General features: G+C 36.8%; 1 protein-coding gene and 1 long non-coding RNA gene across 2 annotated transcripts; one reads left to right on the forward strand and one right to left on the reverse strand.

Annotated features, from left to right (window-relative positions):
* Positions 1-979: 979 nt before the first annotated feature.
* On the reverse strand, positions 980-2,001 carry LOC124153709. The gene is made up of 4 exons (XR_006863735.1): positions 1,895-2,001; positions 1,406-1,499; positions 1,110-1,329; positions 980-1,020 (listed from the first exon to the last, which is right to left on the reverse strand). It is a non-coding gene; the product is annotated as an uncharacterized LOC124153709 (long non-coding RNA).
* A 1,448-nt stretch (positions 2,002-3,449) lies between these two features.
* LOC124153708 (GDP-Man:Man(3)GlcNAc(2)-PP-Dol alpha-1,2-mannosyltransferase) lies at positions 3,450-12,142 on the forward strand. Its single transcript, XM_046527035.1, has 9 exons — positions 3,450-3,642; positions 3,731-3,821; positions 3,899-4,029; positions 4,131-4,363; positions 4,639-4,963; positions 9,682-9,832; positions 10,107-10,332; positions 10,565-10,760; positions 11,083-12,142. Exons 1-9 carry the CDS (start codon positions 3,635-3,637, stop codon positions 11,165-11,167), a joined length of 1,446 nt encoding a protein of 481 aa, XP_046382991.1. The 5' UTR covers positions 3,450-3,634; the 3' UTR covers positions 11,168-12,142.
* Positions 12,143-17,642: the final 5,500 nt, after the last annotated feature.

Genomic DNA, 17,642 nt, shown 5'->3' on the forward strand with positions numbered 1-17,642 from the left:
GGTTCCAATCCATTCCCTATGCTGTTGACACCAATATTGTTCTCACAGCAACAATAATTTTGGAGAATTGAAAGAAAAATGCAAAAAGTGAGTCATACTTTCTCTACCTATCTCATTGAATACATTGGAGTTCCTCGTCTCAGACAATGGCCATTTTTATAGATCAAAAAAAAAGAGGCATTTAGGCTATGAATTTTAAAAAAACATGATGCCCTTTACTGTCCTCTGTTCAAAAAGTTGGCTGTATTACCACTGCCATGCAAAAATTAGAGGCTTTGGTACTCGTTGTCTTTAAGTAATGGTTATTTTATTAAAGTTGGTAGCAAAAACTGTAACTACTGTTTTCACTAATATTTCTCATATCTTGCTCACTAAGGGTGAGGCCTTAAGACAAAGTTTCATTACACTTCCCTAAAAGACAGAGAAAAGAATATCTCATAAGATACAAAGAAATAATATCTCCTTCATCTTACACAGGAAACAGTATGTTTATACATATCTTGAATGGTATTCCCATCGTTGATTGTTGAAATAAGTCAGGCCATTATATGTACCGAATAATTTTGTAAGGTGTGCTAAGAATGTTGGCTATGTTGTGTAATCTGACTGATGTGTTCTATTGAATCTTGGTGCATGAGTAATTAAACAGACTAAATGAGTAACAGGGAAAGATACTTTCCAAAAAACCATACCATACAACTTTGTGAAAACATCAGGAGAGGTACAGGCTAATGCTTGGTCAGAGAAATGCAAATTGTTAGAGAAATGCAATTTGATAAATAAAATATACAACATAATATAGAAATACCCACTATAGAGACTGCACAGAATTGGCGAATCACAAATATATAAACTTTTTCAATACCTTCTTCCTAAAATTCCAGATGCTGACATTTATCATGCAAGAGGCCACAAGATTTCCATTCGAGTTCTTCTGTTGGGCACTTCCATTAAAGCTGCAAAACTGCTTTATGAATTGAACGATTTCTGCAGTCACACTCACACCTTAATCAATCCACCCTGCAATAGACAGTAAAAATAACATGGATGTCTCCCTTACTAAATTTATCTATTTACAGTTTCTCAAATCTGTATGAAATCATACTCACCTAACCGAACAAAAATGTCCAAATGGAGAAGACAGTAATCGACAGAATGCATGGGCGGCAAGGCTCCCTTTCATTTTCTCTCTTCACCTAGGATTAAGAGTAGAGGTGGATATCTTGGGGAAGTGAACGATATTCCCAGTGTCTTCCACTCAGATTCTTTAGTCTCCTCATTGTGGGTCTATTTTCCAACCCTTGTAATAGCTACACCACCAACTGTCATCTACAACAAAATTTATAATTAATTATGGTTATTTACATAATACTGACAATTTTTAAGGATTTGCTAATGTTTATACCTCTTCTTTATTGTCATATTCCATGAACATGTTTCGTGGGCACTTCAGGAGATGTGGAGGGTCATCGATGGTGAACATTTTTTCACCCGCAAATCTGAAATAAAGATAGGATATCTTTGCCAAAGTGTTGGAGGAGTAGAAAGGACGATCTTCAAAGGGATTACTCATCACGCCAGCTTCCCTAATATAAGGGTACTCCCGTGGAAAATTATCTTATAGTGAATGACTGTCTCTCGCATGGAAGAAAATAATGCCCTAATAGTACTTAAGTCCCCACCCTTTGCACTTGCATTTACCCCGTCATAACACCATTTACAGCACATATATAGCATGACACTAATGAAAAAAATCCACAGATACTCCAAGAACATAAGAATATTATACGCTAAGTACGATATGTCACATAAAAACAGATTGTTTTTATGTGACATATCGTACAGTGCATTAATGGCCAACTTATACTACAAGATTCTTTCACTTTGTACTTACAGACGTTCATTCCGAGGAAATGAATGCAATTTGATAGGGTTATCAGGAGTTTTCCGCGCGCCGTATCCAAAGGCATGACAACGGTGAGACGAAGGCAATCAGTTTAGATTCAAACGATTACAAACGGTTTGCTGTAGTGATGGGTCGGTCATGAACGATCGAATCATGTGACCAGGGTCATCTCCGAGATTGATCGGTGAACGGGATCATTCAGATGACCGAGAGGGTCATTTCCTCCCGTCGGTCGTTCGTGACCGTGGACCGCCGTGGACGTTCTCCATCAGTCGCGATCGTCGGTCATTCACGATTGTTCTAGACGCAGGTCATTGATTGTTCTAGATGCAGGTCATTCATGATTGTTCTAGACGCAGGTCATTCATGATTGTTCTAGACGCAGGTCATTCATGATTGTTCTAGACGCAGGTCATTCGTGATCGTGGTCGTTCTCCGTCAATCGCCAGCCATTAGGTCATTCGTGATTGTTCATTGCATAGGTCATTCTCAAACACAGTCCCATGAACATGTTCATGCACAGTCCAATCGCTATCATTCTTCTAAGATGTCGCGGTTGATGATCGTTACTCGCGACCTGAGTTGACCGTTTTTGACTGCTCTTTAAAGAGCAGTCAAAATTCACTCGTGGTGATGATTGGCATGGTATTGCAATCACTTTTAGGGACAATGTTCTGTAAAGTTTGTAATTGTAAAGTTTTCTATAATTGACATTTCAGGGTATCTTTGGCCTTCATATCTCAGGTGATATGCCGAAGATTTTGAGAGAGCCCAGTTTTCTCTCATGCCTTTCAATCAGTTCCATTATTTATATTGACTTTCCATAATAAAATATTGATCACTAACCCGATGCCCCACGAATGATTGGAAATTATCGTTGATTCTGTATCTTGAAAAACAATAAAAGGGGTGTAATAAACAACATTTAAGGAACATTCTGTATATATAAATGTTTTGGAAGTAATTAAGATAAGAATTAATTAGTTTCTGGTTTTATCAAGTGAAAAACTTTATAGATTAATAATAATAATGATAACTCGTCTCTCGTTTAACAAGCTACACAGATATTGCCCTTAAGAAGATAGCGATAAGCGGGTCATGATTGACAACAGTAGTGATTGCCCCCTCGGTCGTGATTGTCTATGCGGTCGTGATTGTCTACGCGGTCGTGATTGCCTACTCGGTCGTGATTGCCTACTCGGTCGTGATTGCCGTCCACTTTCCACAATCATGACCTCCCGTTCATGACAGAGTCACTCAAATGAATGGTCACCGTGATTGGGATCACGAGAATGACCGACTAAGTCCATCACTAGTTTGCTGTTGTCTGCTAGTCGTTGCCGATTGGCTGTTATCCTGACGTCACGCGATTGCCACGCCACGGTGGCCGGGGTAGCGGCGCAACCCCGCTTCGCCGCGAATTTCTCCCCCCCTCACCTACAAGTCTACTCGCCGTGGCACGAATGCCCAATCTCAATTCCAAACGCAGACTGCCTCTTTCTTCTTGAACGGCAGCGCATCTCCTGTCAGATTCATGAACTACTCGTGCCGATGAAGTCAGAATATCGTCATACGAAGTGGTTCCGGTTCTGTGTTTCTGGTGTTTTCAATTTCAAACATTTTTCAATAGTGTAACGAGCAGACGAATCGTTTATTTTGTGACGTATACAAGTTACTACATTTTTTAATAATTTGGAATAGTTCAAATAAAATATTTGATCAAGGAATATGTTTTTGTGAGCAAGTTCAATTATTTTACTGCATTTTGGGTAGCGAATTTTTGTAAACATCAAATATCTGACGCAACGATGTGTTTATCTGCAGGTCTTTTCTTTACGCATTTTTCATCAGTGGATTTTTGGCCTCATGCATTATTACGTCAATCTTTGTGGCATTTCTTAAGTTCTTGCAAGTGGTGAGTACTGGTTGACGGCAAAGCGATGTACCTGAAATATCGGTTTGATGTTGCATCTTTTATTTATTTACTTGTAGAAAATAAGAAGAAGAAAGGCATCACAGTCGAAAGATGTGCTCCCAATTGTGGCTTTTTTCCACCCGTATTGCAATGCTGGTGGCGGTGGCGAGCGTGTATTATGGTGTGCTGTGAAAGCCTTGCAAACAAGGTAGATTGCATTACTTTGCAACTAGGGTATCTCTTTGGGGTATGCATAGTGTATGTATATGATATCGAATCAATCATCATGATATCTTATTCTGACTTCAGGTACCCCGAAAGTAGATATGTCGTGTATACCGGTGACGTGGACGTATCACCGGATGAGATTCTACGAAGGGTCAGGGAGCGATTCGATATTAGTTTGAAGGAGCCTGTTGAATTCGTATATTTAAGAAAAAGACGATGGGTTGAAGCGTACATGTACCCTTATTTCACTTTGCTTGGGCAAAGCATAGGATCGATGTATCTTGGCTTAGAAGCTCTTCTTGCCCTTGTCCCAGGTGAGTGTTGGCCATGACCACTATTTAGAATACAAACTCGTATAGTGTAGTTTTATTACATTTCTATATAATTATCAGATTAAAATATTAGTTCAAGTGATAGTTAAGTAAAGCTACATTTAGCTTTATTAGGCGTAGATATTTTGAATGCCTTCAATGTATTTAGAATTAGATACCATGACTGGAATGTTCTTTATTTTATGTATATTTTTTCTGTTTAAGAAAAGTATCTAATTAGATAAACTTATGGAAACAAAACACCGTTTTCCCCTTAGATATTTTCATAGACACTACTGGGTATGCATTTACCCTTCCAATATTTCGATACTTGGGTGGCTGTGAAAATGTTGGATGCTATGTGCACTATCCAACGATCACCTCGGATATGCTAAAGAGGGTGTCATCAAGGTTGGCAAGTCACAACAATCGACCCGCAGTAGCTAGGTCTCCTCTTCTAACTGCTGGGAAACTACTATATTACCGAATGTTTGCTGCACTGTATTCATGGGCCGGAAATGTTGCAGACATAGTCATGGCAAATTCAAGTTGGACTGAAGAGCATCTTCATCGCCTCTGGAATGTACATCTCCGCACTCACAGGTTAATTTTCCATATAATTATGATGTTGGTTGTAAATTCAGTATTCAGTATACTTCATATTGAAATTTTTATTTCATCTCTGCAAATAAAATTAAGTAAAGTTTTTGCATGTCTTTGCAAACAAGCTCATGATCCCATAGTTTGGCACCACCATAATCTTTCATTGCTCGTGTCTTTTCAGATTAAATTGGGATGTACATAAATGAAGTATAACTAGCATACAATAATCTCGCATTTATCTAGGAATCTTCTCGTGTCTAAATTATTTGTAAAAGATGCATACTTGATGTGTATCGCAATTTTGTAATTCATCCTCCTCAGATTGGCAACATTTTAGAGTATATCCCAGCATTTCTTGGAGATTGGCGATTATGAAAGAGCATTTTGATGTTTCCTTGGAATTTGGAAGAATGAGGCCCATAATAAGTAAAAACATTATTGTAATTATCATAAATTTGGTGTCACACAACCAAATTGTATGGGTCTTTAAGGTATCTCTCAAGCAATGGCTTGTCAGAGTCTGAAATTATGAGAGCTTTGAGCAGTCATTTTACTAATCATTCAGGAGCCTTATGTAAATATGTACTGGGTTTCTCCCACCCTTCCTTCCCTACCCTTTTCTGTGCGCAAATGACCTAAGGTATCTGTCACCTCCTCATAATACCATGCGCCATACTATCTTTCGACTGATAGCAATCTGATCCCATAAAACTAAGGAGACATGTACTCTACATTTCTGAAACATTTTCATCATTTCATCTTCTCTTGTTATTCCATCATTAACTTTGTTTCTGTACTGCATGAGAATTTTTATGGCTTCATTTTTTTCGTGGTTTATCCTCAGTTTCTCTTGAAATTCTCTAATCTTTGAAACACATACATGGAATTACTGTAGAATAGCCAATCTGAAGTAGTAAAAAAAAACTCTAGTCACGGTGGACAAAATCTGAGTTTTCTTCTGCAAATTTTATATCCAACGTGATTATTTTAGGTGTCCCCTATTTATATTATGTATTATTTCAAACAACCAAACTCTCCTACCCCTCTCTCTTGCTCTGAGGTCCTGATCTTTGTTAATATTGTCTTAATTGGCATGTTCAATCCATAATGAAATTTATTTTCTGCAAATGGCAACTTGACCAAAGGATGGAGGGTCATTCCATATCAAATCAACAAATATTTTGACCAAATGACACCCACTGACTCGGGTTTTCATGAAACTTGCCATGGTCATACATCCTGGTATAACTAGCGATTTTGTTCAATTTTAGCCTCCAATTGTCAATTGTTAATGAAATATGAGCAATTGAAATTGGGGCGTTACCCCTGAAGTGCCGCAACGTGCAACACATGGTGATTTTTATTTTCGTCCATAACTCCATTCCTGTGAGATGAAAAGCCATGATTTTTTTTTCTAAAGCTAAGTGGTCGATAATGATCCCACGATTATCATTAAATATTCACTGCATGAAGTAATTCAGCAGCAAAAAAATAAAGTTTACAAAAAAATCTCGCTTGTACCATTTTTTGTTGTCAGCATCCACAGGGAAAGGCCATGCGAATACAGACTCATGGTTCAGTTTAAAGTAATCATAAATATATGAGCAGAGATCCTGATGAAAAAAATTGTGAGTCCGACGTTCCTTTTAGTAAAAATAAATACTCATTCATGGTCAAGGGAAAAAAATGGCTCTTTTTCAAGGCACATAGAAATTACACAATTTAGAGGAGATATAAGGTTATACTCATGATTAAACAATATTGGATTATCTCACTATAGCGTATACTACTGGCTCTTAGAGTAGGAAACACATAAGCAATCACGTGAATGTACTCCCCCATGTACTGCTAATTTCGTGCTATTTGAACTATTCAAGCAGAGGGAGTTTTAATTTTAAAAAACGGCATGATCCATGGTACACTATCACATTCTGCATTCCTTTTAATCTGTGTCCAAAGACCAGATACAATTCACATCCAGATGTATTGACATCACAGGAATGTACATTATCAAATGTCAAAGGGAACTGTCATCAAATCATTTGAATTGAGAAATTTCTCAGGTACTTCACCCTTTCAATGTTTCATTTAGTCATTCTATATCATTGGAAATTAAGGTAATAACAGTACAATTAAATAAACAACCTTACTTATTGATTTGTAAGTGAGCCTCCTCTTTTCAACTGGCTGACCACATTCTAAGATGTCTTAGTGTTTTTCACCAAGTCTAAATATTTTTTTTTTAATGTTGGCCACTTCCTCCCTCAAGAAGTAGTATGACCTCCCAGAGCTTGTGGTTGCAGGAGAATTAAGCACACACAATATGTGTCCTAGTGGCACACAGTAAACATACCTCTCTCTGGCCAAGAGAATGAAGGTGAGGGTACTTTAGACGTCATGAATTTAAAGGAAATGTCACCTTCTTCACGGTTGAGAGCTTCCACTACTCCATTGTACCACTGCTTGCTGTAAATACAAGCTGCATATAAACCAACAGCCAAATTATCTGGTAAATCCACTGTTTCAGAACAAAAATCAAATATAATGCTGTACTCGTCATCCTGACCAGTGAACTTTGCAGTGACTTTTCTATCCGATAAAGGCATAAAATGATGGAAGTTTCTTGTGCCTGGAATTGTTTTTGCCTTGGTGGGTCTTTCAAGAAGTTTACTACATGACCAAGCCACATCACTAGACTTAATGTAACGGATGTTGATGTTTTTCATATTACATATCTCTACAAAATTCATACATCCCGCTACTGTTTGTTATTTGCTGTGCCATTCGTTTAATGGTACCACGTATTCCATCACAAGAGGACTTTCCATGGCTTGTGGAAAAAAAAGACTGGGTTGCATTCATTCCATAGTCATTATAATGATGGCACAAATTTATAAAAGACTTGTAATTTTTATATTGCCCAGCACATCCATCTGTGAAGTACTGAACCTCTTGGATCATAGGTGAAGTTCTCTTTAAAAATTCTATGAGGTGACGTTGTACTTCCATAACAAAGGCCACATCATGTTTAAGGTCATCAGATGTGAAACAATGAGATGAGGTAGTGAGAGTACCATCTTTCTTCAGGTAAATCAAGCAAGGGTGTATGGTGCATGATAGATTGGTCCAGTGATAACTTTGAACTTCATCCTGAATTAAAAATGAAAAGTTTTCACTAAAATCCATTACGATAACTGCCTTTTCATATCTGAGGGTTTCTTTGCTTATTTTGAAAAACGAGGAATGTTCTTTGGTTACGTAACAATGTGGTATCAGTTTACGGCAATGAAAAATGGTACAAGCGAGATTTTTTTGTAAACTTTATTTTTTTGCTGTTGAATTACTTCATGCAGTGAATATTTAATGATAATCGTGGGATCATTATCGACCACTTAGCTTTAGAAAAAAAAATCATGGCTTTTCATCTCACAGGAATGGAGTTATGGATGAAAATAAAAATCACCAAGTGTTGCACGTTGCGGCACTTCAGGGGTAACTCCCAAATTTCAATTGCTCATATTTCATTAACAATTGAGAATTGAAGGCTAAAATTGTACAAAATTGCTAGTTATACCAGGATGTATGACCATGGCAAGTTTCATGAAAATCCGAGTCGGTGGATGTCATGGCCTGGTTGATTTGAAATGGAATGACCCGTAATCCACCTGGGGATTACATTGTATCTAATATTACGAAAAATTGAGGGACATGTGCACTTGAAGAGAAATGGGAGGTGCAATGGTTTTAATCAGCTTATATTTGGCAAAAATTGTGGTCTTGGGCATCGCACAACATAAATAAAATCTTAGTATTCTTTGCTAGCCCCAATAAACCCTTGTGCTAATGTAACTATGGTACCTTTATTTGTTTAAACAGCAGGATTCTCTATAGGTAGGGGTTGGTTACCTTTAGGCTGCATAAATTTCATGAAATTACCTACCCAGAAATTTCATTCAGCTTGCAATAATAACTTTTATCAATATTTCTAAGCTTGCAATGTTGAGATTGCATGCTGAGAGAGTTTAAAACTGAAGTTAAGACCACTAATTGACATTTTGAAACTGCAGCTTGCGGGTGCATGTCATTGTTAGCATGTAACCTTTTAGCATGACAAGGTTTCTGCCCCCTCCTAAACGGTATAAAAATGCATACATTCCAGGATTGAGAAATTGGAGTGCTGAGGAAGCCATAAGTCAGCATTAGTGAGCCCAATTTTCATTTCTCCTGAGAGGTTTAATGGACAAAAATTAATTTAATAGGCCCTTTTTTGTGATCATTGTAATCAGATTCTCGGGAAAAGTCAGTATTTGGTGGATGGAAGGATGGCTTATTGGCCTGCTACTTTCTGAAAAACTGCCAGAAACTTAGCCAGATTTACCATTATTATTAACTTTTAATCAGATTATTTTATGCAAATACACTGAATGTATTAATAAATTAATAATTATAAACTTTTTTTAAATTTGTAATTTCATGAAAATGATGCGCCTATTTAGTAGGATTCATCTTAAGATGGGTTTTATTCCTATCCTATTGATGTAAAAAATGGCAGCATCCAAATTTATTGATTGGGGGGGGGGGGGGGGGGGGTTAGTAATGTGTATTGTGTCAATTTTAATTCAACTTCGTTGTAGAAATTCATTTCTTGTTAATGTTCTTACTAGCACTCTCTTCTTAAAACATCCTTAGTCAATTTTATAATACCTTCACTCCTGTAGGCTATATCCACCTTGTGATGTGGATGAATTGAAAGCCTTACCATTAAAAGAAGATAGCCAAAAACGTTTCATTCGGATCGTATCAGTTGGCCAGTTTCGTCCTGAAAAAGACCATCCTCTTCAAATTCGAGCTATGTATCAACTGAGGCAGGTAAGTGGAATGAACTTCATTAGTTTTGCTCTGTAAGTTATTATTATTATTATTATTATTTGATTTAATCTATCTCTCTTCATTTTACTATTTAGCATAATTTTGGTACTTTGGGAGCCAGGAATTTTATTGCACATGCTTATATTTTTTAAGCCTCTTAGCTGCACTATTAAATGAAATTTTTCTATGAATTTCACTTCTTTTGTCAAAATGAGAGCTCTTTTGATGATGTCTTTCAATGTTATATCTAGCATTTTCAATATTATTTATGCAGATGGTGTCAGAAGATATGTGGAGCCGTATAAAATTAATATTTATTGGTTCGTGTCGTGGCTCAGAGGATGAAAAAAGGGTCAAAGATATGCAGGATTTGTGCCGACATTTCTCATTGGAAGATAATGTAGAGTTCAAGGTTAACGTTACATATAATGAACTGAAAGAAGAATTGCAAGAGGGAATGATTGGCCTTCATGCAATGTGGAATGAGCATTTTGGTATAGGTAAAGTATGCTACCAAATTAATCAGTGTATGATCTTAATTGCCTGTTAAAAACTTTTAAGCAAAGATAGAGGCAGTAAAAGCTGAAAAACTTGTTGACTGAAATGTGCAATGTTTTAATGGTACACCCTAGAATGTAACCTTCACGTTTCATTCTCAAACAAACCGCCCTGGACCTAAGTACAAGATTTTTATCAATTTATTTATAAAAAATAGTCTCTTTCCTGTGATAGGTGTGGTGGAATGCATGGCTGCTGGGCTCATAATGGTTGCTCATCGCTCTGGAGGACCCCTTGCAGATATCGTCGTTGAGAATGAAGGTAGCCGAAATGGTTTTCTGGCCTCTGATGAAGTGGAGTATGCACAGTGTTTTGCTAAAATCATTAGCCTTTCTCCAGCAGCTCGGGCGAAAATCAGGGAGGCTGCCAGGTAAATAAATTTTTTTTCGTTATTATTTGGTGTTGTGTAGATCAATTTCGGTAGTTTTGTATCTGATTTTTCTGCACATTTGAATGACTTGATACTCTATGGACTTTTTCTGTTTGTATTATAATTTTATGCAATTGCTCAGAAAATGCTTGATTGAGTGTTATTTTTTATTGTTGATTGCATGTAGTTGATAAATGTTTAGAAAAGAAGGCAGCCCTTATCAATGTAAAACCAGTTGGGTTTCTATTGAGGAACACTTGTGTTCTTAGGCTTGTACCTTTCACATATTATTCTTCAAGCAGCTCTTATTTTTCTATTTCAGGTCGTCTGTGAATAGGTTTTCAGTAAAAGAATTTGAAGAAGGATTCTTAAGAGCTATGCAGCCATTTTTCTCCCAAAAAACCTAGTCTATATGAAACTAGGAATTAAAATTTTTATTACTGAGAACTATTTTTTATTTGCCTTAAAATGCTCTCTGTGTGGACTAATCATGGAAATTCCCCGCAATGCCCATGGTGTAGTTCTATGACATAACTGGCAATGATCTCTGCTGATGAAATAGTAGGCAGAATATGGTGAAAATTATGGCAACAGTTGCCGACTGCCTTATTTTTATGGCTTTACTTAATAATTCATCTGTGTGTATTTTGCAACCTAATAATATGTATTGCCTAATATGATGTGAGGAGGAATCAGATAAGAAAGTCTGTCATATTAATCCGCGTGATGACTGTGTGACAATTATGGTAGTTTATTTAGATTAAATGGGAGAAGGCATTGTCTTGTTTCTTCAAAGCTTGCCTTCCATGGAAGTCATTTGGGTGATGTGAGTGGAAATAACTATGTACCTACTATCAAGACTAAAACCTTGCATCATGGGTTGGTCTCATCATTGTTTCTAAGAAATTATCAACAATCAAAAAGTCAGGATTTTGCTGTTGATTTTTAAAATGCTGGGAACGATTTTACTTCATTGAAACATAGTTGACATGAATATACATACTTAATTTCTTTCAGAGCATATAGCTTCTCATGGTAGCATAGTTAGGTATGTTTTGCTTAGACTATGGTTGAGAAGTATGCTTATGGATATGATCATGCTATGAATGTGTCATTTGGATGTTGATGAGTATTTACATAATGAATATGTGTCATCATGAGACCAGGAGTAAATTAATAGTAATCTTTACTTGTAATTTCACTGCTTTCATTTACATGTACATTTTCTAAATCAAAAATTTTTTTGCCTGAGATTACTTTCAATGTTTCTAGTCATGGTCTTGTTGTTTCTTAAAAGCATTTCCTATTCATGTATGTTAAAAAATGTGTTGTAAATACTGTAAATTACCTATTTTTCAATATGATTTTGCATTTATGCTGAATTTTGACCTATTATTCAAGACATCAAAGTAGGAATTCATGCTAAAATCTCTCTAGGATGCAGTGGCATGCACTACTTTGGTGACTTCCGTGTATGACTTCTTGAGTACACTTAAACAATGATGGCTTTTTGGTTTAAATGGTTGCATAACTACCTAGAAATCAGGAGATCCCGACTCATTGTCAGATCCAAGTCTAGTCAAATGATATTTTTGCAGAAAATTTCCTCCTTTGATGTTAATATTTGTGCAATCAAGTCCCTGAAACGTTAACGGAAATGTTTAATTCCAAATGTTATGGTTGCAATTCCCAGGTTGTATTTCCCCTAATTCCTGGGTTTGCCTCCTCTTGAAAAAAGTTTGTGACATTAGTTTAAAAGGTAAACGAATATTTATGGCTATTACCTTTAAGTACTTACTAGCTGTAAATATCTGAAGCAGTTAACTGAGAAAGTAAATGTGGATAATGTATTCATCTCTTGCTTGACTGTATGATTCGTGACTGCATGGCAAAGCTTACTCATTTTAAATATGAATCAGAAAAACCAGGATTGTTGTGATTAATTGATTGAATTGCAGAGATTTTTCTCTCTCAGAAGGGGAGACCACAAAACTTGCTCCGCCTTTTTCAATGCCGTATTTTTTATGGCCTTCGGAATGGTGCACACTTCCCTGAACTAGTAGTGGTTCCGTTGAATGGGCCTTAGTTTGGCTGTAATTAATTAATTTTCATGCGGTACTTTTCACGAGCCGCGTTTGCGTTTAAGGCTACCACCCAGGGGACCAGGGTACGGGGCTTCGTGATGGCTGTATATTTTGTTGTCTTCATTGTGATCATACGGCGTCAACTTTTTCATTAATTTTAATTGCGACGAGCATAGACATGAGATTACTTTTTTATCATCATAATAGCGTTTAGTTATTAAAGCAGTGTCATTAACTCAAAAAACAGTGGCTTTTTTTTCAAAGAAATGACATTTGTAGGTGGGCCTCTTGTTATTATATTGGAAGGGCTACGGAAGATTTTGGGAAGCGGCGAGTACAAGACACATTTGGTGTAATTGTTGCTTTTAACCCTCTAGCGGGCGCGACTGTTATTTCCTCTTGCTGATCTAAAAAAATTAGCTTCAATACCTCGAACTTTGAAAACTCACAATATAGACAGCCACAGTACATTGTAGGAATACACGAGACCATTCTAGCTCAGAATGTACGTACGATGTTGAAATCCTTGGTTTTCGAAGATTGACGTATTTCATACGCTAGCACGCCCGGTCCAGGGTCATCAACTTTTATTTCATCCTATTTATTAATGGAAATTATATTTCGGAATGGTTCTTTTAGCACATAGGTACTGTGTAAGTAAACTCCCTTTGGAGTAAAGTGAATTACAAGTGTTCGAGAAATAGGGCTACAAGAGTGGTTTTCATTTTTAATGTGGAAGTTGATCAGTATAAGCAATGAAAAAATTAACATTTTGGCGCACACCAACCCTTGCTAGTGTAGTCGTTGTATCTCCGCGTTTGAAATGACACTGCTTAAATACCTAAATGCCATTATGATGATAAAAAAAATAGTCTCATTTCTATGCTTGTCGCAATTAAAATTAATGAAAAAGTTGACGCCGTATGATCACAATGAAGATAACAAAATATACAGCCATCACAAAGCCCCGAACCCTGGTCCCCTGGGTGGTAGCCTTAAACGCAACCACTACCCCAACTGACCCGTCTGCTGAGTGGTGCGATATCATGGAACTATACGCGGCTTGTGAAAAGTACTGCATGAAAATTAATTAATTACAGCCAAACTAAGGCCCATTCAACAGAACCACTACTAGTTCAGGGATGTGTTCACCATTCCGAAGGACATAAAAACTACAGCATTGAAAAAGGCGGAGCAAGTTTCGTGGTCTCCCCTTGTCAGCCATTGATTAAACCATAGATAAGGGGTTGGAAACCTGCGCACAATGAAGCCTCTGAAAACAGTTCAGGTGACTTACAAACACTATTACCTATTAAAAATTTTAATACTTCTGATAGTGGGAGTAATCAAATACACAGCTTAAATTTAGAGAATTCATGGTGATGCATTTAGAGGTGGTGAATTAACAGGGTATGTAAATTGTATCATAGGAGTGGGTAGGGAAGGAAAGGGGGGGGGGGTGAATTATGGCAAAGGTATTAGCTTGATATTGTCAAAAGGCATCACGGGTACTGCCGCTTTACATCAAATCAGACAGATCAAGTGCTGTACCTTAAGTTCCCTCCACAAAGTACTCAAGCAAGGATTAAACAACCTCTGAATAACCTCTGCCACCACTGGGAGAAGGGTGAACAGGGTGTAAAAAGTTGATTTGAACAGAATGTGAAGCCTGCACTCTTACCACCACAGAAACCCAATCCCCCTTTGAATATTCATCACATATTTAGTGCTTAAAATATCTATGAAAATAAATATTTCTATCCCATACATTGATTACATTTTGAATATACATGTAAACTCCAGGTACAGTGTGTTGCATACTCTAACCCCTGTTAGAATCTCATTCAGAATGAATGAATTTAAATTAGGCTTTAGGAATCCAGGTATCACACAGTCCATTATCAATACATTAAACACCAACCAGCTTGCCCATCGTAAATTTTCTTCAGATTTTTTTGGTCAAGCTTATTTTCTTTGTTCAATTCCTTAAGTTTTCACCAATAGTGGATAGTTAGACCTCATGTCTCACTTTAACCCTCCTGCGTAATAAGGAGAATCATAATGGTACAAATTGAATTCTAGAAGAACATTGCTAAGCTGATTTTGTCTACATATTAAAACAATAATTTCAGTTAGCTTCATTCTCAAGGCCGTTTTACATGGGGCACGGAATTGCGCAGGTTAGAGCTGCATTCATTTCTAAAATGCTGTGGAATTGCACAAATGCATGAACAAAATTAGAACGGGCTATTTTGCCGTCTCGCATCCACGCATTCTCGCATGTGTTCTAGCAATTCACTGCTTTACACGACGCAATTGTGATTGTGCCTTTGCACGTACGTCAGATTGCACAATTCCGTGTACCGTGTAAAACGGCCTTCAGAATGGGTAAATACATGTGCATGAAATAAGTTGATTCATATCCAATTACATTTCATTAAAAAATATCCTAAAATAATGGAGCATTTACAGTTGAGCTTGAGCAGCTCATGTGGAGAAAATAAACAGAACTGTAAATTTATAAAAAATAGTATAACAAGTTTATCGTGAGCTGAATTACATTTTGGAAGCCAATTCAAAATTAAGTGCCTGAATTTCGTTGTTGTCTTGCACAAGTGGTGAGGGTCCTCCTCCAACTGAATTGTGGATGCTATTCCTTGGATAAGGACTCCAAAGCCCTGGTTCATTTATTATTTGAAGGCGCTGAGGTTCTCCACTTGTCTTCCCATGGGCGTTGCTGCCTTTTGGTAGTAGTGCGCATTAAATAAATGCTACACGTAACCCCCCGTAGGATCTACCCCTACAGTGCACACTCCTATTTTGGCTTGTGATTGACTTCAACTGCTATGTACATTTTTATAACTATCACCATATTTTGTCAAATAAAGTATTTTGTCAATGTCCATCACTCATCATATGACTATTCACCTAAACCATATGCTATGTCCCTCATTATTAAATTGGCATGTCTACAGTTGGCTCATCATTACTGCTTGTGATTTTAATGACTTGGAAATTCATACATTATGATGAATAAGAGGCATTTCCATGTTTGATTTCCTTCATATTGCAATTTGAGCTGCAGAGACAGCTGTTCAATTGGGCATTTTACCTAGAAATTGCGGCAGCAGAATTACCAGCCCAATTGGAGGAGGTAATAAAAACCAAACAAAGAAAACTTCAAATGCTAATTGTAATGAAAATTGAATAGAATGTGTTTTTTTCTAATTGCTCCAGTTACAAAATTTCATCACTTCAGTAGTTAAGGAAAAATTCCACAGGAAAAAAATCATTTGCCTTGACCAGGATTCAAGCCCAGATCTGGTCGAGTGCTTTAGTCAGCAAGTTACCAAGGCATCTTTCCCCCCTTTTAAGGACTATATCTACTGGACAAGATGGTGTGGACTGCTTAACATATTATTTCTGACGATCTCTAAACCATTCCCCAGACCTTCCACAAATCAGGGAAATCAATACCCCATATTCTAACAAATCTCCCTTTGTATGTGCCTGCAGATATCTCTCAGTCTAGAGCAGGAATAAACATTGTTGACTGGATGATAAACAATCGTTGACTGATGAAAACTTACTGAGTAAAACAGAGGCGGAACCAAGGGGCTTAACCACCTCCCCTCAGAGAATACTGTATTCCTCCGAATATAGTCCCCCCCTAATTTTGAGGTTTGAGTTTTGGGAAAAAAATTTAAAAAATGGGTTTGAATATAGTCCCCCCCTTAACTTTTATCACAGGCATTTTTGGAAAAAAAGGGAGGACTAGATTCAGACATATACGGTACTAGATTTATTTCTATCCCCTTAAAAGAAAGGAACGTATCCATATCCCATCACCGTAAGAGTAATAGGGTATATTATTAAATGTTGATTCCCAACACAAAAATTGATCTGCCTCTCCAGCACTGTTTACTGATTGGTTCGGAAAAAAATCAACCCAACAAAAATAGAAATTGAAAGCAACATATGCCTTAGATAAATTTTGCAATGATCTAAAGAATTGATACCATAGTACACATTTTTATGGACTAATAGCAAAGGAGATAAAATGATACTGACCTGGTACTAGTCCCATGCTGAAAAATTAGGTCCACTAATTAGGCTTTAACAGAGGGCTGATTATAATTTCATCATTTTTACTTGAGAGATTACAAAATATACACTCTTTCCTTCACTTGCTAAAAGTAACATACATAATTCTGGAATAAATCTGCATTTTTTTTGTTATCCTATACACCAGCTTAATGAATAATGGAATCCTCTGCTTACTGTGTGCTAATATTACCAACACTGAAACATTTTAACTACTTTTGCATACTCACTATGATATGATTAAGTTGCATCTTAAGTATTTCATCATATTTTAGTATTTAGTAATCAAAACTCCATCTTAATAGTAGTGGTCCATAAATAAATCAATTTTTAATCATAAATTTTACTCTATGGGTTGTATAATTTAATCAATTGGTAGTACTTCAAGGAGGATTAGTGCAATGTATGTTCTTTCTACCCAAGTTCTTCAAGTGCTGAGAAAGCAAACATGCACCAAATACACTTGGAAAGAGAGAACATAGGTCATCACCTCAAGGTTAGCAGCAGGTCTAAATATATACACCCATCAAAAACATCAGATAGAAAATTTAGGGAAGAAAATATTGGTGACAGGCTTAAAAAATCATTTCCCAAAATTAGCTTCTAAACCTTCCTCAACCTATGTAATGCTGAGAATAAATAGATATTTATTATAGAGAAAAAAGTGATGAGAGAATTGTCTCCATTCCTTTGA

The sequence above is a fragment of the Ischnura elegans genome, chromosome 2, assembly GCF_921293095.1.
Source record: "Ischnura elegans chromosome 2, ioIscEleg1.1, whole genome shotgun sequence".
Taxonomy (NCBI): Eukaryota; Metazoa; Arthropoda; class Insecta; order Odonata; family Coenagrionidae; genus Ischnura; species Ischnura elegans.